Here is an 18,335-nt window from a genome sequence, read left to right on the forward strand (position 1 = left end):
TTTATATATCTGAAACAGCCGGGATTTCTCACAATCACTTTGAAGCACATTGAAAAACATGTAGCAGTTCTTGGGGAAGCATCCTGATGTTTCCATTGTGTTGACAGAAAAGATGTTTTGATGCTCATTTTGGCACCCTCAAAAAGAGGGAGACGCTGTAGCAAAGATGCATATAGGGTCTAAATCAAGCAGCTGAATGGATGAGTATTCTTTAGGGCTTCCAGTATTCCCGGTTGGGCTGGGAAAGACACTTGGTGGAAAGCCTGAGCATCACTCTCAGTGCTGACAGTACTGAACGAGATTTGCCTCAGTATAAGACAGCGTTCTACTTGGCCTTTGCCCGGATGTCCTGCAGGCAGCTCACAGATGCCAATCATGGTGGTTCCTCTTCAGACATCCACCCACTTCATATGTGCATGCAGACAAGTTCCTCCTTCCTTTCCGTTTGGCTTGAAAAATCAGTTTAGGTTTTTGTCCCCCTGCTAAAATACACTCTTGATTCCATTGGTGTCTCAACTGTTTTATCTGAATGACACATTCAGGGCAGGAATTTGAGGAACAGTGAAGAGAATGCGATTGGGAGGATTTTGTTTCAGAGTGTGTCAAATGAACTTCCTCTTCCTGGTATCAAATGTGCATGTTATTAGAGGAGCATTTCCAGAAATAGTTCCTTTTGATTCCCTCGCTGGTTAGAACACAAGGAAGAGAGCTTTATACTGATGTCTCTGACAGTCATTGCCTTTGAAAGTTGGGAGCCATTGGTTACAATCTTTCCAGAATATGGCGATAGGAGGAACACCTGGTGGCTTGTGGAGAAGAAATTGAAGGACATTTGCTCCACTTTGGAGCCACCCTTTCAGGTGACCAGAGCCAGGAGATGCATGTCTGATAGCATTTTGAATCTGCTATCATCAAGCAATATCATCTGCCCATCAATGTGATTGTGTTACACTGTGGAAACCAGTTATAAGTTGGGAGTTGGGAGTGATGGTTCTGTTTTAAGAAATGTCTTGCAATGTCTTGCTAGCTGATCTTATAGCACAAGGACTGGGCTTGCTTCTGCCTCAGAATCTGGTTCAGAACTGGAAGAAGAGACAGGGTCAAAATTCTGAACTGAAATTCCAAGGCCAGCATGGCCCAAGATAAAACCAAGAGATTTACAAGAACTAGATCACATCTCATTGGAGAAAGTACTGTTGAACAAGCAGAGCCCGAGGGGGTTGGATGTAGCATGATCAGTCCCATAGTCTATTGCTGGATCAAAAGAGCAGAGAAGTTAAATAGCATCCGGCAGTCCTGTTGGCTGGACCACAAGCAGCAGGAATCACTCTGAGGGTGGAGCTAACCATTAGTCAGAGTGGGAGGAGAGCAATTCAGTTTGGAATCAACTTCATAACATGAGCTGGCTTTCTAACTTCATTGGTGTCTTCTGTTAATGACTTCTGCAATATTCCTTTGTATTGCAAAGCCAACCTTTGTAATCAACTTTAACATAATTGATTTCTTTTATATTGTTATTTATTTTATATTGTTATTTTTATATTATTTTTGTATTTTATTTTATGTTGTGAGCCGCCCCGAGGCTTCGGCGAATGGGGCGGCATAGAAATGTTTTAATAAATAAATAAAATAAAATAAAATAAAATAAAATAAAATAAAGGCAGTAGTTAGAAGCCTCTTGATCTGCTTGGAAGAAGAGTGGGAAACATGGTCTCTGACCTGTTATGTGGCAATGACTGAGTTCACACAACTTGACAACCATTCATAGGTTGCTTCCCGCACTAGGTCTTTGGATTGTATGAGCCAAGATGGCTTGTCTATGCATAACAACTCATGAGTTTTCATATGGATTGATGAAACTATGTTGGATTGTCTTGACCGCTGAACTCGGCAAGCAACCCCATTGTGCTTACAGGGAATTGGCTACTTGAACCTTTGCCAAGAGCAGCTAAAGCCCCTTGCCAAGCAGCTCCCAGGCTGACACGAGCGTCAGCCCAAGTGCCCAAGCAGCATTGGGAGCAGGTGGCACTGGCTTCCCTCCCTCCCCACCATGACTGCAAGCCATTTGGGGCCTGCTGCAACTTTCCCCTGCCCCTTTAGCCCTTTTTTCTTCAGATTATTAAGCTGTCAGATATGATCAAAGGAAAAAATTAACTTACCTGCTTTTCTATGGTATAGTGCCTTGGGTGGATTCCTGCTGGATTTTGCCAATAAAAAGCCTTCTAAGAATTGCTCACCCAGTGCTCCCTCTTCCTGCACCCATGCAGCTATGAATGCCTGCAGTTAAGGAAGTGAGGGTAGCATAAAAAAACAACAACAACGTGTCTGTAACAAAGAGGACTGCAAAAAGAAGAAAAGTTTTAAGGGGAAAAACGCTGTAACGAGGCCCAAATGGCTTGTGGTATTGTACCATATTGAAATGGTGATACTGGACTGTGCACCATTTTATATCTTGTGGAAAAGGACCGTTGCTCAATGGCAGACTACATTCTTTGCGTGCAGAGGGTCTTAACTTCACTCCTGAAAGCTGCCTCCCTGCTTTTATTCCTATAATTAGATTGCACAAGTGGCTTTTGTGGTTGAGTTGGGTTCTGTGTCCTGCTAGGGTACCAAAAGGGTAGCAATATTCCATCAACAATATTATTGTATATAGTGGTGTGTGCGCACACAGGTATACATATAAACAAACTCCATTTTCTCCATGTTTTAACATAGTTTCATAAATAATACATCATTATCAGCTGGCAAAGGCCAAAGTGATTCATTCTCAAACCATATAGTAGGAAGTTTAAAAGTACCACAGGCCCCAAGAGAAGCACCTACTTAATTTATGCTCAAATTCTTTTTCTTTTATCCAGTAGTATATTCCAAAGGACTTCAAGATCAGTGTTCCTGAATGGTATTTGGAATGGATGTCTTGCTCAAAACATGATGCGCAGTGAGAAAGGAATTAATAGCCAGAGTTCCTGCTTTTCATTTACAGTTTGATCCTATCTGTAGAGTTCCTGAACCATGTCTTTGGCTCAGTTTGTGGGTAGTACATTTGTCCATTTGTCAGATGTTTAATTTCCTTCAGCAGAAAAGAGATTGTTCTCTGTAATGGACTTAATTTTTTAAAATCTATTTGAGTTTGAACTCATCTTCCTATTAGTCTGGTTTCAAGTAGAGCACTTTGGTAATCAATATCTCTAGGAAATGATGCCTTCATTTCATTTAGGCACCAGAATAAGATGAGTTAACAAGTGATATTCCCTCCCTGCACCCCAATTTGCTTTCCAGTTAGACCTCTCCCTCTCTTTCTCTCTCTCTCGATGATTGTTCATCCAATATCATACAAATGCAGTACCACACCCTTAATTTGAATCCAGTAATTAACATTTCCTAGTTGCTTTTGACGAGTTAATTTTGTTTCTATTCCATACTTTAGCACAGCACATTACTACACATTATTCCTGTTAACCATGGCATCCTAGTAACAAGTAGTTCTTATATTTGTATCCCACCTTTACCCTCTACTTGGTGGGGAAAAGTTTATGCATACGTCAAGGGTGAACAACTTGTGGATTTCCAGTTTTAACCCATGATTCCTCTCCGTTCACTCTGCTGGCTCGGGTGAGGGGAGTTGTAGGCCAAACGATCTGAGGGCCTAAAGATGGCCATACGAGCTGCACACCAGTTCTCTGGTTGCAGTGGAAAAATGGCAGCCAAGGGTCCCAGACCCAAACTGGGTATGGAACATCTAGTTCTAATACACCTGAAAGGCTGGAAAGAGTGAGCAATTCAGCTGCTATGGTTTGATGTAATACATTTTTAAAAGTTTGGAAATTCCTGCGATGATCACTGTTTAGCTCAGTGGCAAAGTCTACATTGGCAAGTTATGATGCTGCAGTGGGATCTTTGTAAGTCAGAAAGAATACATTGACCAGTATTCTGTTGATGAAAGTTGTCTATTTTAAAATCCTAGGTGTCAGTAAGATAAACTGACCTGTCATGAGTGCATTTTTTGGCTATCATTTGACAACTCTGTTACTGAGTTCTGCCAGCCTGCAACTTGTGACTGAGCAGCAGTGAAAAGCTTCCTTTCCCATTGCTCATGGGCACAGATCTGTCTAGTGCCATTGTTTTCGGAATGGTGCTTTTATGGTAGGTTTATTAACAGAAAAAATACTGGTACTATGAATGGGCATTGGGCATAATCCATCCTAAACAGGATCATGTATTTCATTGGGGACAGGAGAGAATTAAGATCATCCTTCATTTTTTCCCCTTGAAATCGGTTTTATTTCAGTATTCAATCTAGCTGGGCTGTGCCTACTGACATTTGTTTTGGTAACTGATATATTAATTGGAGATGGGTGAGCTGAAACTCATCCCACATTGTGGAGTGATTTTAGTAATCTAGGAGCACATTTCATACTGTACATAATTTACCCATGAGCCACCCTGCTGGCTCATTCTTTCATTGCCTGGCTTGGAACATCCCTAAATTTCAGGTTTTTATCTTTTGTGCTTTACTATAACAAAAATGTGTGGGGTAACAAAGTCACCCCAGAAGTGTCACAGGAACAGCTGGACAGGTTAACTTTGTGACCCAATCAAAGGTCCCAAGAAAAGATGCAAAACAAGGTTCAATCTAGATCATTTTGTTTCATTGTAAAGCTAAGATGCTGAGCTAAAACCTCCATCAATCAGAATGAAAATCCATTGAGGAAAAACTATGCTATGATCTTTTTAAGTTAGTAGGCTATACCCTTTTTTATGCAGAGAAAAGTCAATGGGCCTGCTATTGTTAAATACAGATTTTCCTCTGTTTGCATAGCCTCCGGAAGAATTAATACATAAATTACTTGAACTTGCTGATAGCTGAAAGCCTTTCCTATGCCTATTGCAACCCCTTGAGGGAGAAATGCAGCCAGAGCAAAGACTTTTAGGTTTGCATTTTCATGGTCTCAAGCACGTTCTCTTGGGGTCATAAAGTCACCCCATAGGTAACACCTGTTGGGAATATTTTCCTTTGAGACAGGATAGAGGCTAATCATTTACATAAAAGCTGTCCTATGGAACCAGTGTGGGATAGTGATAAGAGTACTGGAATAGGACTGCAAAGATCTGCGTTCTACTTCCCCACTCAGCCATGAAGCTCACTAGGAAATTTTGGCCCAGTGATGCCATTTCAGCCTGACCTACTTTAGTGGGATGTTGTGAGGGTAAAATAGGGAAGAGAAGGGGGATTAAGTAAGCCACTTTGTATTGCTCACATGAGGGAAAACGGCAGACTATAAATATAGAAGAAGGGTCTTCTTGGTGGTTGCACCGCAACTGTGGAACAGGTTCCTCAGAGAGGAATTGCTGTTGTCATTTTGGTGCCAGGCAAAGACATATCTCTTCTTTGGCTATTTTAATAGTTGATTTTAGTGGTAGTTTGACCCTATTTCTGTTTTACAGTTGATTTTAGTTTAAATTGTTTTATTCTAAGTTTATGTCATATTTTAATTTTGACGTATTATTATATTTTTACATTTTGAATATGCAGTTAATATGATTTGAACATGTTCAGTGCTACTGATTTTAGAATGTTCTGCCATTTTAATTGTGGTAAGCTGCCCAGGGAGTGCAGGTAAGGGCTATTTTAGTGGTATACAAATTAAAAATATAACATAATAGGTCTGAAGGAAGACAGTGGTGTAACTGGTTTGTGAATTTTTCCTTTGGAGCATGTCACTGAAGAAATGAGCTTATTAGCTGAACATGGTGAATGAAGTTGTATCCTCGAACCTTTGACAGAACAGTCTTATCAGTAGTGGACAAACCTGAAGCTGGAGGAATTAAAGACTCATTGGGCTTGAATTAGCAGAGAGGGAGGCAAAATAACATTTTCCCCTCGACCACTTCACCTTTATAATTTGCTTTCCATTGGATGGGATGGGAGGGAAGTTCTGTATTTCCGCTTGAGGGGATGTGAGTAGGCAAGGTTGTAATGACCATGGAAAGGTTGTAATGACCATGGAATCTCTGCATCTGAGGCTTCTCAGGACATGTCTACAAAATTACTATTCTGTCACATTTATATACCTCCTTTCTTCTTCTTACAAGGAATCCAAAGTAGCTTAGAAAGTTCTCCATTTTATACTTACAACAACCACCCTGTGTGGTGGGCTAGGCTGACAGTCTGCGACTAGCCCAGAGTCACCCAGTGAGCTTCATGGTTGAGTACAGCTAGAGCTTGGATCTTCCCAGTCCCAGTCCAGTATTCTTAACCCCAACGCCCCACTGGCTTTTCCCCTCAGCCACGTGGCTACCCCTTCCAGCTCTCTGTGATGACTGGGAGGAGCTTTGTCTAGTCAGTTTTCCCCCTCTGAGGTTGGAACTTGTCCTCCACCCTCAGAGGTGGAGATCCAAAACATCTGAGAGACCCTTGGATGTGTTCCCAAAGGCCCATAGGATCCCAGCCTAAGTAAAAGTTGTAGGACATGTGTTTTAAAAAATTAGTAGGCACAATACATAAAGAAGTTAATGGTTTCTATATTGGAGGGCTTATCCAGGTTCCATGCTGATATGCCCCTAAGTGTTTCGAATTGCTACTATCTTAAATATTAATAGCAAATCTTGTGCTTCACTATATGAGCCTTTTGATCCCTCACTTTACTAAAGCCTCTGCTTCTGGATTCTTCTCGGGTGCATCCACCACCCCATCCCCAGTGTTTGTCTTTCTCTGCCTTTTTATGTGTTTCATTGCACACCCACCAGGTGGTGCTGCAGCATAATGGAATTGCAATAATATGCAAGGGTCTCTTTCTGGTTCTTTCCACCCTTTCCAAATCCAGTTCTACTGATCTAAAGGGGACAGAGGAGCAATTAAATGGTTGCAAAGAAGTGGAGTGGCCCTGGAGGATGAGGACATTGTGTAAGGCACAAGCAATCTTCAGGGATTGGAGAATCTTGAGTGCACAATGAATGAGCTTTGTAGAGAAGACCTTATTCTTCAAGTTAGGTCAAAATGACTACTGAAGGAAAGGTTATCAGCTGGGAATGCCAAGGCTTGCAAAAGTTGAAAAAAAGTTACAGAAAAAACTCTAAAGGAGCACACACTAAGAGAGAGAGAGGCCCAGCAAGAATTGAGCTCAGTAGCCACAAAACAAAACAGACTGGTTATAGGATGAATAGGTGGGTGGGTACTGGAATGAGGCATTCTGCAAAAGGGCATGGTTGGATGGAACCCTGAACAAGAGCAATCCATTCACTCCACACTGCAACATTTTGTTGCAGGCAGGCTAGATGTGTGCCTGTTGAACTTGACAAAATGACAGAAGTACTTCGTTAAAGTAATGAACTCATTCTGATGGGAAAATAACTGCAATAGACTAAACTCTCATATTCTGGCAACCTAAGAATATTATTTCCTCGAAGATACTGGTGTGTATATGTTGCAGCTCCCTTCGCTATGAATGCCAGCACAGATGCTGCCTCCGGCAAGCATTCTAAATACCACAACCTTAAGAAAAATAAACTGAATATATAAGGGAGCAGTCCAACAGACCCCAGTCGTGATCATCTTTGGATTACCAGATCTGAAGTTGGAAACTGTGCTTCAGCCTGGGAGCTGGGAACCACCCCACCTCACAGCTTTGCATGCTGGCTTCCTCCCTGAGGTTGGGAACTTCACCTTGGAGGGGGGAAGGGGCATTCTGGGGTGCAGGAAGGGGAAGAGAGTGCAGGGGCCTGGGTATGACATATCCTGTGTGCTTGGCAGCCACCTATGTGGAAGAAAACAGCACTCTGCTGTCACCTCTGCTGCTCCTCCCACTCTGCATTGGATGCCTTTAAGTTCCCAAGGTTGGGGGTCCTATCAGGCATACTGAGTGGATTGCGCCCTGAGAGGAGCTAAAAATGCAGTCTATGGACACAGGCAAGTATGTGGAAGGAAAGGAAAACTAGGCTTGCTTTACCAATTATTAATATCTCCCCTTCTCTTTTTAACAATGTTAGTCACTGGGCTAACAAAGGAACCACTCAGGAAGAAAATCCATGATTTTTGTTGGGTTGTACAGTCTGGGTTGTTCATAGTTAATGATCCATAGTTATAGGATTTGCACATAGCAATAATCCATAATTCAACAACAGCTCATAGTCAAGCCTTACTCCTTATCTACTCTGTTACTGTTCTCTGCAAAGCAAGTCAAAGGCTATGATCTGGTAAAGTTGTTGAACCAAAGTGTGTGTTTCCATTGCTGGCTATTACTAAGAGGTGTTGGGAACCCTTTGTGCTCTTGAAATTCTGTCACTGTTGGCATTTGGAGCCCCTGAGTGACGCATGGTGCATTTAATTGCACCAATATATTTTCATGCAAAACCAGATGTTTTCAAACATCTAATGATCCTTCTTCTCATGTACTTTGATTGATTTAGGGAGTGTGTTTTATTAATGATTCTGTGCAGATTTTAATATTTTTCTTCTCTGTTGGTGAATTATGCATAATATTACACCAGAGAGTGACAATTTAAATAATAAAAACTAATTGAAGAATGATGGTGATATGATTTAGAATTTCCCTGCATCTCCTCTCCTGCAATATGCAGTACTTAAGACATCTGTTGATTTGGGACTCTTGTTCCCTGCTGCAGGTTGTGATTAATACTATTAAAATTCACTAGGGAAATAAGTACCAGGGCAAAAGAGATCTAGCAATCAAAACCAGGTTCTCCAAAACAAGCTATGGTATCCTAATACTTGCCTTCAGACTCAACAGGCGTCTTTGAGTTGATTGGTTCTGTGTCAGCTTCCTTGCTTACTCTATTTAAAAAATAAGCTAATATTTTTAACTTTTGGAAGGTTAACAGCCTTCGGGAGATAGTTTTAAAAATCCTTTCCCTCCACTTAATTGGAATTAGCTGTTTGTAATATTACCCCCTCGGCATTTATTTATTTATTATAAATAAATAAATAAATAAATAAAGATTAACACATGTTCTTTCATCCACTAATTCTGCTTCGCAAAACAAGACCTCGGGACCCTGCTGTATTTCACGTTGACAAGTGACATGTGATGCCAGTTGATGGATATCAAAGTCGCATCTCCTGTTTCAGTCCTTCCAAAGTCTGCCTAATCTAAGACATATATGGTCTAGGGAAACATGTGCTCATTTTTTCCTGTCATCGCAGTTCTGATTGGAGGATTTTTTAGGTCCAAAATATCTCAAGGAGTCTTTAGGATTATTGGCTGCATTTCAGGTTTACTCTTCTCTGCCCCCTCCTCCTTTCATTTCCCCCACCTTGGAGTTTTTCTCCACAAGGGATTTCCCTTGTTATGCTGAGACGGATTATGTAGCTGTTTAGATGCAAGCCTCTCTCTGCTTCTTCCGGATGGATGCGGTATTCTTGATGCCTAATGCAGAAATCAATTGGACGGGTTGCTTAGACTGCTACTCTTCATGTTGCGACGTGGGAAGTAATTTAATTTTATTAAAATGCCAGTCCGGCGGACTCGGCACGGTCATCTGAAAGGAGTGAGGTGGGCTACAATCAGCCTGAGCACAAGTTGTAAGTACAGAACTTGTATTCCTTAAGACGTTGCAAGTCATATAAGGCCCTGTCGTTGCCCTCTGACTGCATTCGAACTGCAGCGACTTGACCCTTTTGGCGCTGGGGGCAACAGGCATGTTTGTGCCGAAACAGTCTTGCTTTGCCAGTCCTCCTGAGCCCTTACAAAATAACTTGTAAAAGTTTTGTCACCATTTTAATCACAGCTTTGATTAAAAATGACATATATACAGCTAGTTTCTTTAGTAAATAATGCTTGTACAATGGCAAGCATAATAACAAACTATCTGTTTAAAATGGGGCATGACGCTGAGTGGGGGTGCCTGGAACTATTTAAAAATAACAGGTATTGGTAACGCATTACCATTGTTATAGATTTTGCTAAAGGTGTCATGTGCATCCAGTGAAAGTCACTGGCAAGTCCCCTGATGATTTTAGTGGTTGAGGGATGCAACAAAACCGAGCAGCAATAAGAAAAAGAGAAGCACACCCACACGCAAACAAATAAGAGAACCAAGGAAGACATAGGGGGAGTAACTGGAATTTGGAACTAGGTGTGATCATTTTTTATTGGTATGGGGGAAACTCTGAGTAAGACATGCTCATTTTTGTAAACACTCTTTTATGTGCAAGAGTGTTTGGAAGATTGCATGTTGCATGAAGGATGTGTCTAAGGCTACAATCCGTCTCAGCATAACTCCATGGGATTTACTTCAGAGTAAAGAGAAGTTGGATTCCACTGTCAGCTACTTTATCGTGCAGGTAGTTTGTGAGCAGTTGGCACAGCTAAAACCTAAACTTTAAAGGCCTTCTCCATAGCAGGGCTGAGAACCGTTTTCCCCTGTGCTTTTGCTTCATCACTGTTGCAAGAATAAAGTGTGGTGAACTCAGCAGTTATTTCAGACTTGCAGCCCAGTGAAGTTGAGATGGCCTCTGGCTAGTTGAGGTTAATTTGGATTGTAAATTATCTTAACCCCACCCTTGATCCATACATAACAGAAGCGCTGCAGAAGCATAAAGCCATGACCCAGCTGTTTTCTCTTTGCCTACTTAAGGCTTGTTATAGATGTGCAGCTTTAAAACTGGAATTTTTTTAAAAATCACTCTGATCGTGTAAGTGATCCAGAGTTTTTCAGAGTAGACGTGCCATGGGATAAACTCTATAAAGCGTCTCTTGGCTTGAATGAATCTGCAGGGATGGGAGGCACACTTGCCTAGGGATTTTCTACACAAGGCATTTATTGTGTGCATGTGATCCTTCACTCATGCAAGTTTGCAGAGCTTTTTCATGATGTCAGCATCCTCCAGGGACTCTCTCAGTGTTTTCCAGGCATTTTCTTAACTCTCTTTAAAGTAAGGATAATGCGGTGTTTTCCTGGCTGACAGCATGATTCACAATGAAATCTTGTGTAAAGTCTACTGCAACCTTATGTTGTGTAATGGACTAGAATGGGAATGTATAGAAAGTCAGATCAGAAAAAAGCAGGTAAAATGACATTCTTTCTCCTGCAGAGAAACAGGAGAAGTGGTATTGAATTAAATGTCTCATATAGAAAAGCCCCTGGTAAGTCTGTTTTATTTTTCACATGGGACTATCATTCTCTCTTGACTCAAACATGGTAACAGCAACATGGGATACATCAGGGATCTGTTCTAATAGTAATAGTTTAGAGAAACTGTCCAAAATGGGATGAGGGGACTCAATTGAGTCACTGTAATAACACAGTTAAACATTATGTTACCTAGCAGTTGAGGGCATGATTGGGAACTTCCAAGTCCCTGTTTCAAAACTCGTTGTTGTTGTGATCTCATTGAGTGACCTTAGGCCCAGAGGTGCACAACATACAGTGCCCTCCCCACAGGCCTTAATGGAGGTCCATCATGGAATAGTAGAGTTGGAAGGGGCCATGAAGGCCATTGAGTCCCACCCCCTGCTGTTGCAGGACACCACGTTACACCATCCCACTCAGACAGTTGTCCAGTTTCACCTTGGATGTCTCTAGTGTGGGAGAGTCCACCACCTCTCTAGGCAGCTGATTCACTGTTGTATTGCTCTGGCAGTGAGGAAACTTTTCCTGATATCTAGCCTGAACCTGGGCTGTCACAGCTTGAATTGATGATTCCATGTCCTACACTCTGGGATCAGCAAAAAGAGATCTTGACCTTCCTCTTTGTGACAGCCTTTGTGGGAGCCCTTGATGCGGTATCATTTCCTCCTCAGCAACCTGGATCTAGATCCTTCTTTCTTCATTGTAAAGTATAATTTGTAAGAGGATCCCTGCAAGGGAAGGAGAGAAGGCCACCCATTCCCTTCTCCAGTAGTCCTCATACAGATCACTCTTTCTCTACTGCTGCTAGCAGGGTGTGGGCTGTATCAGATCATTGGGGTGCGTGTGAGTTTGTGCGTGTGTGTGTGTGTGCATGCAGTCACTGACCTGCCCCCCAACCCAGCATCGTGTGGCCCTTGGGGCTGAGAAGGTTGTGCGCCACTGCGTTAGGCAAACCACCATGCAGGTGGCCCCAACTTCAGTCCCCGGCATCTCCAGGTAGGCTAAGAATCACTGGTGGAGAAGCACTGGCAAACTGTATGGACCAAAGGCTGGAGTTGTTATGCAGCAGCTTCTTATCTTTAAATGGTCATTGTAGCATTAATGGGATGTTGTTCCTGAAGTGATTCCATTAGGAGAAAAGGGTGGCATATAAATGCAAAAATAAATAAGTGCTATATACATGCTTATGAGGATTATTATTTTAATAGAGAGCAGATTAACACTTTCTTTATGCACCCTTCATGGGAAGCAAACTCACTTTTCCAGTAGAAAGAGCTGGTTGTCCATTTTATTCACAAAAAAACAAGGAATGGCTATTGTTGTAGCAGTTGTTCCTATAGTAGTTGCTTGACTGATCCCCCAGTACCACTGTGAGGTGGGTTACCAGTTATCTCCGTTTCAGTGATTGAGAACTCCGTCTAAGAGAAGCTGACTTGCTTGAGGCAACCCAATGAGGCCATGGGTGACCTCAGAGATTAATTCTAGTGGGTCTGTCCAGCCACTAAATCTTTTGTCCTCTTAAATTCCCTTTTAGCAGACTGTGCAAGTGTATGGAATTAGTAGTCTGCCTAAATTTTCAAGTAATGATTCCATGAGCAGAATTCTAGCTTACTGCCAAGTCATCAAAATACTACTTGAAAAACCAGTCCCAGCATCATGGTCTGTCTCCATCAGCAGCCCTTGATTATTTATTTATATACAAGAATAAACAAAAGCAATATAAAATAGTACAAACATTCTAAAAATGATGAAAGAGAGCAGTGCAATCACACATGATGTGATCTGAAGCTGAAAGCACAGCAAGGGGCTGTTACGACAGTCTAGTTTTCTGTTTTTTCTCCTTTCCAAGGTTTTATTCCAATGTTTCCTCTTTAGTTCCTCTTTAGGCAGGTACTAATATTATGCATCCTTTATGCAATTAAAAAGTCTGTCATTCAGTGCAGAAGTAGCCCTTCTTGTTTTCATCTTCAGCAGCATCATTTGTGCTTCTGCTTTTTATCCATGGAACTGTTGTTTGTAAGGCAAAGGCAATGCCATGGTAGTTGAGGTTGCTGAAGAAATCCTAAATGGATTCAAATGACTGGAGATTTTTATGACTGACTCCACTGCAGGTTTTTGGTGTGCTCTAAGCTGCGTTGATCCATTCATCACAGGGTTTCCTCCATTTATGCTCAAATTCAGATTCCTAATGCCTAATCATCCTTGATCCTCATTAAACCATGGGAAGTCTGAATTCTGAAAATTGGTGCCTAGGAATTACTTGGTGCATTCACACAACATGACAACCCTCCTTGGCAATATGCCACAGAACGTTCAATGATCCATGAACAACCCAACCAATGTACTTTCCTGATACTGGCTGATCATTCCCATGCCACTGTGTTTTGTCTTTCCCCCAATAAGCCCAGTCTAAGGGCAGAGTTTCATCTTCCTTCTCTTACCAGGAAGACAGCCAGGTCCCACCCACTCTCACAGGGATGCTTCCATTTAAATATTCAGTAAATTTTTCTTAACTATCCCTGAGTGGCATGTTCAAGAAAAGGGCAAGGATCTAGTCTGATTTCCCAAAGGGGCTACTTACTTTTCTATGTTTCTTGAGTCCCTGAAATACTTCCAGATCAGGTCCTGCAAAATATATATGTAATTTGTTTCCTATACACTGCATGGGATGCTTGGTCTGTCTTGTGTCCATATTAGTTTGTGTTTCCATATTAGTTTCCTTTTTCACTGTGTGCTCAGAGGTATACAGATTTATCCCATTGATTAAAGCATGTTCATGCATAGTTCTTTAAAAGACCATTTTTTTTCTAATTAATGCATTTTTCAACTGCAACTTTGGAAATGTTTTGACCACAGATTGTACTTACATTCACGTTTAGGAAGAGTGAACGGAATGAATTCTGGTCAATTAAAGAAATGAAATGCATTTCTGTCTCTGAGGGCAGTAGACCACCAGACGCAGAGGTGTGCCAAGTGCTTTGTCCCCAGGTCTTGGCAGCACTGGGTTCTGATGTCAGAGATGGATGGGACCAAATGGTTACAGGCAAAATGTCAAAGCCATTGTTAGGATTACATGGTCAGAGGAGGTTACAGCAGAGCAGAGTAGATGGACAGACACAGAAGGCAGGCAGGGGGACGGGAGGGCAGGTGCTGTTGGATCTGAATGGCTTTTCTTATCAACAAATTCCAGGGGCTGAAGAAAAGCAGTACATCCTGGAGGAGAAAGTGGGGAAGTACTGGTTTGTAAAATTTGATCACTCTGTATTCTGCAGATTTTCTGGCCTATTCCAGCAGACCTCTTCTGACTCTCTGTGTTTCTATGTTTTGTTTTGTTTTTCCAACTAAATTTTGTAAAATTATGGAAAGGATAAACTGGACTTTAAATCCATGGAATTCATGTGGTTTGGGAAAAGTCTGTCCACCACAGAATCCATGGATTGGATTCATAAAAAGTTGAACTTACCTGAGCCTGTTGCAGAGTTCGTTGACATCCCTAGTAGAAAGTGGCTGGTTCCTCAAGGAATGACCTTTCCAGAGGTGCAGTGAGTAAAGAACTAAAAGTCTTCTAGTTAAAGCCTTGTAAGCACCTGTAGAAACTGTGTGCTTCCTTCCTTAGGCATTTTGTCTCAGTCTGATGGTGATGGAGATGGAGTGGTGATTTGTACATTCCTTCCAGCCCAACATTTTGTAATAATTGGGTCACACCTAAATTTTATAGCGCTCTAGTACTATTAGTGATGTCTCAACAAATTGTAAATGGTAGCACTAAATGGTGGTAAGGTATAGGAATGAAAGTGCCACTTTGTGAGAAGACTGAAAAGATGTGTGAAGTTTCGCCTATACTATTGATAATCCAGATAGTTTACACAACTTTATTTGGCATCAGTCCTTTTGAACTTGATGTAAATTCTCTTCTGTTCTTTTTGTTCTTTGAACCATCTTTCAAAGGAATAATGGTCATTTAATAAGCATCCTTGTTTGGAGCAAACAATTTCCTTATTTCTTCCCACTGATTGTTATCTACAGGCCTTAAATAATACACCTCCAAAACAGGAAGAGAGCATCAGAATAGCTTTGTAACGCTGGCCAACTTGCACTTTCCAGACTCATCTTTTCAGGCCTTCAGTAAAATCCAGTGATGAATGTGGCTTATCTGGGCAAGCACAAGGCTCTGTTATTAGCCAAATATTTTAATTAATCCTCAGAGAAGGTAGAACTGAACAAGAAATCTCTTGGCTGGCATTTTCGTAAGTAGTTTGTCTCCACAATTCACATACTAAATTTAAAGGCAGCATGTGTGTCCCACAGGGATGGACTGATGTTTAGATACCAACATGCTTGCACTAAGTTGAACTCCTTTATCATTATCTTCTTCAGTAGCCTTGTTGCAAAAGGTGTTTCTTGAGATGATGTGATCTCAACTGAGAAGTGTGAACCGGATTAAGGAGAGAGTGCTGTCTTAATGGGTCATTCCAATGGTTATAAAGCCCAATTTCTTCTTTCATTAGACATCTTTATCAAGCGTTGTAGCAAAAGGCATTGCATAATGGTACATCCACTGGCACTAATTACTCTCTTCCCATGCAACTACAAGCACATAAACACAAAAATATCAAAATAATATGTGCTAATGAAGTCAATGGAAGCCTGCCAAATTTAATGAGGAATGGCATGATTTCCAGTTCTGAATCTGTAAAGAACATTTAGGGCCAAAGCGTTAGAGATTCTGCTCAGGAAGCTGCCTTGTCTTGAGTCAGACCATTGGTTAATCCAGTAGTCTAGTCTAGTTCAGTCCACTCACTGATGGCATTTCCCTGTGGTTTCAGGCAGGGTTTTTCCCATCTGTACCTGGAGATGCCAGGGACAGAACCTGAGATATTCTGCATGCGAAGCAGGTGCTCCATCAACTGAACTGAGGAGCAAACAGGCATGTTTATTTTTCACTCCATGGCTCTGCAGCTCTTTTAGCTGCACGACATATTTGCACGGCAAGCGATGTGCCAACCTGTTTAGTTGCCTGTATTCTGAAGCCTTGGACTGTAAAGTCGTACAGGAAGTCAGGAGCACTGAAGAACTGGAGCCAGTGGTGTGCACTATTCCAAAGTGCTGCATGCTTTGTCAATACTTCCTTGGAGGCATTTTGGGCAATGTAGGCTAACCTAAAACTCTTGAGCAAACGTGTTTGTTGCATGTTTTAGTCTGAGATGTCAGTGAAGTGTGTTTAGCAATGGTCAATCACCTAGCAGCACCACCGCAAATAATTCTGGCTTTCCTATCAGTAGTGAATCCCATCCTTTCCAGAGGAGAGTCCTCCGTATGAAGACGTCCTTCTTGTAAAGAGGCAACTGGGCCATGTCTGGTTTAGAAATAAACAACCTTAAAGAGGAAGCGCAGGGAGGGGCCTTGTGGTGCAGCTAGCACCTGGACAGGCAACCAAGCAAGGCACACCGGGTCACCTAGTCATATGACATTTGCATTTCTCGTTAAATCAAAATGTGCATGTATACATGTATATTAGTAGAGGCAGATTTTATGCAAGCAGCAACAACGTGCGCCCAGTCTCTTGATGAAAACTGTCCCTCCTCCTCTGGGAACCGCTTTGGCATCGGACTCCCAGCTAGTGCCAGGCACAGGTCGCTTGAGCAAGACATCCCCTTCCTCAAGGCTACCTTCTCACCAGTGTTGTCACCAGCTGCTCTTGCTCCTCAGCCTCTTTCTCATCATTGCTACTACTTGCCTGGTGGATAGCCAGAGGGCCAGTGAGCAAGCTGACTGTGGTATCTCCTGCTTTCTTTCTCATCTCCACCATCTCTGTGCCAAAGTGGAAGGCAGGTGAACAAGCAGGTTGCAGTGAAGACAAGGAAGAGAAACTCCAGGGGAATCTTGCCAGTGGGTCCTTCCTGGGGTGAGAAAATTTGAGACGGCACAGATTTTGTTCCTCTCTCCTTCCACTCTCCTTTTGAAGTGAAGCCTTCCATGGCCCAGCCGTGCCTAACCTTGGCACCAACCCTGCTCCTGGGACAAAGATTCCTTTTCCATAGCAAGTTCAAGAGTAAATCCTTGTTAGCCTGAATCAAGAAAGGTGAACTTGATGGCTCAGGAATGCAGCTGTTTAGTATAAATTGCTGCATTGGAAGGGTTGCATTTTTATGCTTTTAATGGGCAGATCTATCTGCATAATATCCAATTTGAATAATGAGATTGAACCAAATCTGTGTGGCACTGGTGCAAGAGCTCTGCGTCCACTTTTAGATAAATCTTTGTGCTACATTCCGATATGTCAGCCAAGGAAACACCTGTTTATAATGTACAGCTCAGCTTGATTTCAGCACAATTCCTCATAGATCAAAAGAACACTGGGAGTCATTGCTGTCTTTGAAGATGAGGTGTTGCTCAGTGGTATGATACAATTATTTAGTGCCATAAATTTGTGGGTAATGTAAGCCACAACCTTAATTTAAGATTATTATAGGTTTCTTCTTTTCTCATTTGTTCTTTCCCCTCCCCAACTCCTGCTTATAGTAACAAAGTAGATAGAAGGTGTTTTATTATGGTTAATTGTTCAGAGCACAGAGAAGTGGAGAGAAGCAAAACTGAAAGATTCCTGTCACAGTTTTGAGATGGCACAGTTTGTTCCTCTCTCCTTCCACTCTCCTTTTGAAGTGTCAGCCACAGTTAAAGAAAACTTTAACTGTGATAGGATGAATGGAAAGAAGAGATGTACTGGAGGAGAATGTGAGGAAGTAAAGCCTGAAGATTTAAAGACATTTTTTGGCCACCCTGCCAACCTAAGGTTGACAAGGCAACTCTACCTTTTAAAATTTCCTGCATGATGATTGCACTGTAGCAACCAGGTGGACACTCCCCACCCCCATTTCATCAATGCACCGGCTGCGTGGCAGGCGACAGGGCTGGATTTCAGGCCATTTCGTGAGCAGGGCAGTCTATGGATTGAGCATCATCTTGAGTGCCAGGTCAACACAGCACAGATTGACTTGGGCGGGAAGGCAGATGGGATCAACGTGCAGTGGGATTTCCCTTCCACCCTCTCCCCACCCCTGTGCCCTTTCTGTTCAACACAGTGAACAGTGTTGCTGGGAAACAGTGCTTGCATTTGGATGCAGAAGCAACCTCGGACATCATGAGGCAGCTGCTAGGTCTCACTGCTAATGATGCAGTGAAAGGGATTCACCCCAGGAGCTATTAAAGCTCCTGCAAAGATCCCTTGTCTTCTCTTGGTAACAGCA

At 42.1% G+C, this 18,335-nt stretch overlaps 1 protein-coding gene across 7 annotated transcripts in view; it reads left to right on the forward strand.

Moving 5' to 3' along the window:
* EVL (Enah/Vasp-like) overlaps positions 1-18,335 on the forward strand; it is a 184,355-nt gene that overhangs the window by 115,543 nt on the left and 50,477 nt on the right. The window contains exon 1 of one of the 7 annotated variants that reach the window (XM_044436455.1): positions 4,882-9,538. The exons of the other annotated variants lie outside the window; for them this stretch is intronic. Coding sequence (XP_044292390.1) covers positions 9,466-9,538 — 73 coding nt within the window. The 5' untranslated portion in view covers positions 4,882-9,465. Of the gene's footprint in view, positions 1-4,881; positions 9,539-18,335 lie in introns of those variants that run through there. 7 annotated transcript variants of the gene reach the window in all.

This window comes from Varanus komodoensis, unplaced genomic scaffold (assembly GCF_004798865.1).
Source record: "Varanus komodoensis strain SLA01 unplaced genomic scaffold, ASM479886v1 scaffold3, whole genome shotgun sequence".
Classification (NCBI taxonomy): domain Eukaryota; kingdom Metazoa; phylum Chordata; class Lepidosauria; order Squamata; family Varanidae; genus Varanus; species Varanus komodoensis.